Source organism: Alexandromys fortis, unplaced genomic scaffold (assembly GCF_014885135.2).
Source record: "Alexandromys fortis isolate MF-2015 unplaced genomic scaffold, M_Fortis_MF-2015_v1.1 scaffold_0, whole genome shotgun sequence".
NCBI classification, from domain to species: Eukaryota; Metazoa; Chordata; class Mammalia; order Rodentia; family Cricetidae; genus Alexandromys; species Alexandromys fortis.
Window position 1 is genome coordinate 32,324,689 of NW_026067949.1, and position 2,724 is coordinate 32,327,412.

Consider the following 2,724-nt stretch of genomic DNA (forward strand, 5'->3'; position numbering starts at 1 on the left):
AAAAAAAAAAAAAAAAAAAAAAAAAAGGATTCCTAAAAGTATTGAAACTGATGGACCCCTTGGCTTGAATGCACTGGTCTAGCGAAACATCACTGGGGAAGACATACACCCTAACTGGACCAATGCGAGAACACAAAGCTGGAAGTAGACTGACCCAAGAATCTTCCAGTTTGCTGATCCAAACGGTTCTAGTTCCAATTTTATTCATATCCCCACACTTTATTTATTTACTGACTTGTTTACCTAGAAAACACATCTACTATGTAGCCCAGTCTGGCCTGAAACTCAGTCATATGCAGAACAAACTAGTCTCAAACTCAGAAATCTACCTGCTTCCATATCCCGAGTCCTGACATTAAAGATGCGCACTCCTGGGCCCAGCCCCACCCCAGATACCAATGACCAGCTGGCAACAGTTCGCTCTAATATCACCAGGATTTAGGGCTCACACTTACCTTATGCACCTTGAATGTAGGCACTGAACTCCCATCACTGGTCACAATGCCAGCGCTCTCTTGACCCCTGTGAACAAAGGAATGGATCATTTCCAGGTCACTTTCAACATTGGGTGTGGAGTTAGAAACCACTGGACTGAGGAGGAGATTAAAGCTTTCCTAAGTGTCTGGGCAGAAAGAAATATACAAAAGCAACTTTATGGATCACTGAGAAATAAAGGAGCATTTGTTTACATTGCCGAAGGCTGCAATCAGTACGAGTAGACAGAGACTGGCAACAGTGTCGAGCAAAGTATAAAAAGCTCACGTATGAATACAGGATAGTTAAGAATGCCCACAGCTCAGGAGACAGCGCTAGAATTATGAAGTTCTTCCATGATTGGGATGCGGTATGAACCTGCCACACAATGACAGAGGGAAGGATGGTAAAAACAGGTTCCTGGCAACCCTGAGCTCCAGCACCACCCCAGAGATCACTGCAGATAAAAAGACAACTGTCAATCTTTTTTTTTCTTTCACTTTGTTTATAATTTCTGAGTATATTTGATAAATATTGTCTGAAATATCAAGATTACAACAATCTAACATACTATTTTGTGCAAGGTTTGAAGCTCAAAAGGAGGTTCAATACCGTCACTTCTTAGATTCCAAGTAAACCAAAAGCACGTCAGAATGGCACTAATTCTGTACAAACCATGGTTGCTGTGGCTCTGATGTACGAACAGGTATGAAGATAGGTTTGGACTTAATTTTATACCCTTAGCAAACGGGTCTATCAAAAATGCTGTCCATCTGATGATTTTCACATAGCTCCAAACAAGACAGAAAATTCTCCTCTAGTATTTCCACCTTCCTAAATATATAAATAAAAACACTGAAATTCTGTAATGGAGTCCCCAGGAATTAGGGATCCTTCAGGAAATAGAACACTAGGAATGAAAACAGGCTGTCCGCAGGAGCCTTGGACTCCAGACTACACCTGTCCACCTTCCGGGACAAAGATCTCCATGTGCTTATTTCATCTTCTGATCAACTGTGTCACGGCTCAAGCAAGGTCCACAGACTGAGATTTCTCCCCAGCTTTGTCAAACGCTAAGCCAGCTCGCTTCCCCTTCTTTGTACACTATGTCATTGTCTCTTAACGTGGACAAGCATCAGCTAGCAGGGCCAGGCTCTCCGGCTAGAGATCCAGTAGAAGAAACTGTTGAACCACGAAGGAGGGTATCTGGTGCCACCTCTTAGATATGATGAGTCTGGAGAGCTGATATGACATCTTGTGTCTTCCCTTTCAGTCAGTGTCTGCAGCCCTTTGCCACCTGTTTGCCTTAAGGAAAAACTAACTTCTAAAACCTACCAACTCCATTTTATCTCTGTCTCTCCCCTCCCTACCAACTAGGCAGTTCTGAGGAATGAACGGTATTGTCCTTGTTGGGACCACTGACCTGCAGCCTTCCTTACACCCTTCTCAGTTAAACTCCTGCAGGTCAGACACACTTGTTTATGGTATCTATGAAAAATTCCCCCCTAAAACTCCACAGCTGAGATTTTAACACGTAATCACTAGCAGTGTGCAACATCTTTAGATTTACTCAATTCTTTAACTGACTTAGATATTTTTACTTCTTTTCAAAAGGCCATGCTAACAACCCACTATTCCAGCGTGTGTAGCTTAGCTACAGTAACAAGGTACAGCTGGTCCTTACTTACTAATTTTGCGATAGGAAATTCAGCTCTTGGGTTGTTTTCAAGGGTCATTTGCTATCTGCAATTATCCCGACACAGGCATTCTCAGTTAAAGCAGACAAGGACAAAGCAAGACTTTGCCTTTATTGTAGCTGTCTTAGTGTAAACACCAGTTGTTGTGGTTTCTTGTTCTATTTTTAACTTCAAGCTTTAATGACTGTATTCTCACACTGACAAATGAACACCCACATACATATGCTCCAGAAATTAATTCCTTCCTCACACATTTGTCATTCCAGGAGTATTGACAGAGTAAAAGCGAAAAGTCCTGAATCTAAGCTGCAAAAACAAGAATAAAAAGAGCTGGAATATATTTTGAGAAGTCAATGTAGCCTAAAAGTTATGCTCTTGAGATAAGGTTACTTCATTAACACTTGGAAAAACAAGGAGATTTTCCAGAGTACAAGCTCTAATTAGTTGTGTTTGTTTATAGAGGGTTTCACGGAGCTCAGACTGGCCTCTAACTTCCTGTGTAGCTAAGGATAACTGTGGACTTCAGATTCATTCCCCGCCACCCAAGTTCTAT

The 2,724-nt window shown here is 41.7% G+C and overlaps 3 protein-coding genes across 3 annotated transcripts in view; 1 reads left to right on the top strand and 2 right to left on the bottom strand.

The window, feature by feature from the left end:
• Ppat (phosphoribosyl pyrophosphate amidotransferase) overlaps window positions 1-2,724 on the bottom strand; it is a 70,308-nt gene that overhangs the window by 61,223 nt on the left and 6,361 nt on the right. The gene's annotated exons all lie outside the window — the stretch shown is intronic.
• Window positions 1-2,724, top strand: part of Paics (phosphoribosylaminoimidazole carboxylase and phosphoribosylaminoimidazolesuccinocarboxamide synthase) — a 53,390-nt gene that overhangs the window by 25,024 nt on the left and 25,642 nt on the right. The gene's annotated exons all lie outside the window — the stretch shown is intronic.
• Window positions 1-2,724, bottom strand: part of LOC126506558 (amidophosphoribosyltransferase-like) — a 30,065-nt gene that overhangs the window by 17,044 nt on the left and 10,297 nt on the right. The window contains exon 2 of the mRNA XM_050150247.1: window positions 456-522. Within this exon, the coding sequence (XP_050006204.1) occupies window positions 456-522 (67 nt within the window). The remainder of the gene's footprint in view (window positions 1-455; window positions 523-2,724) is intronic.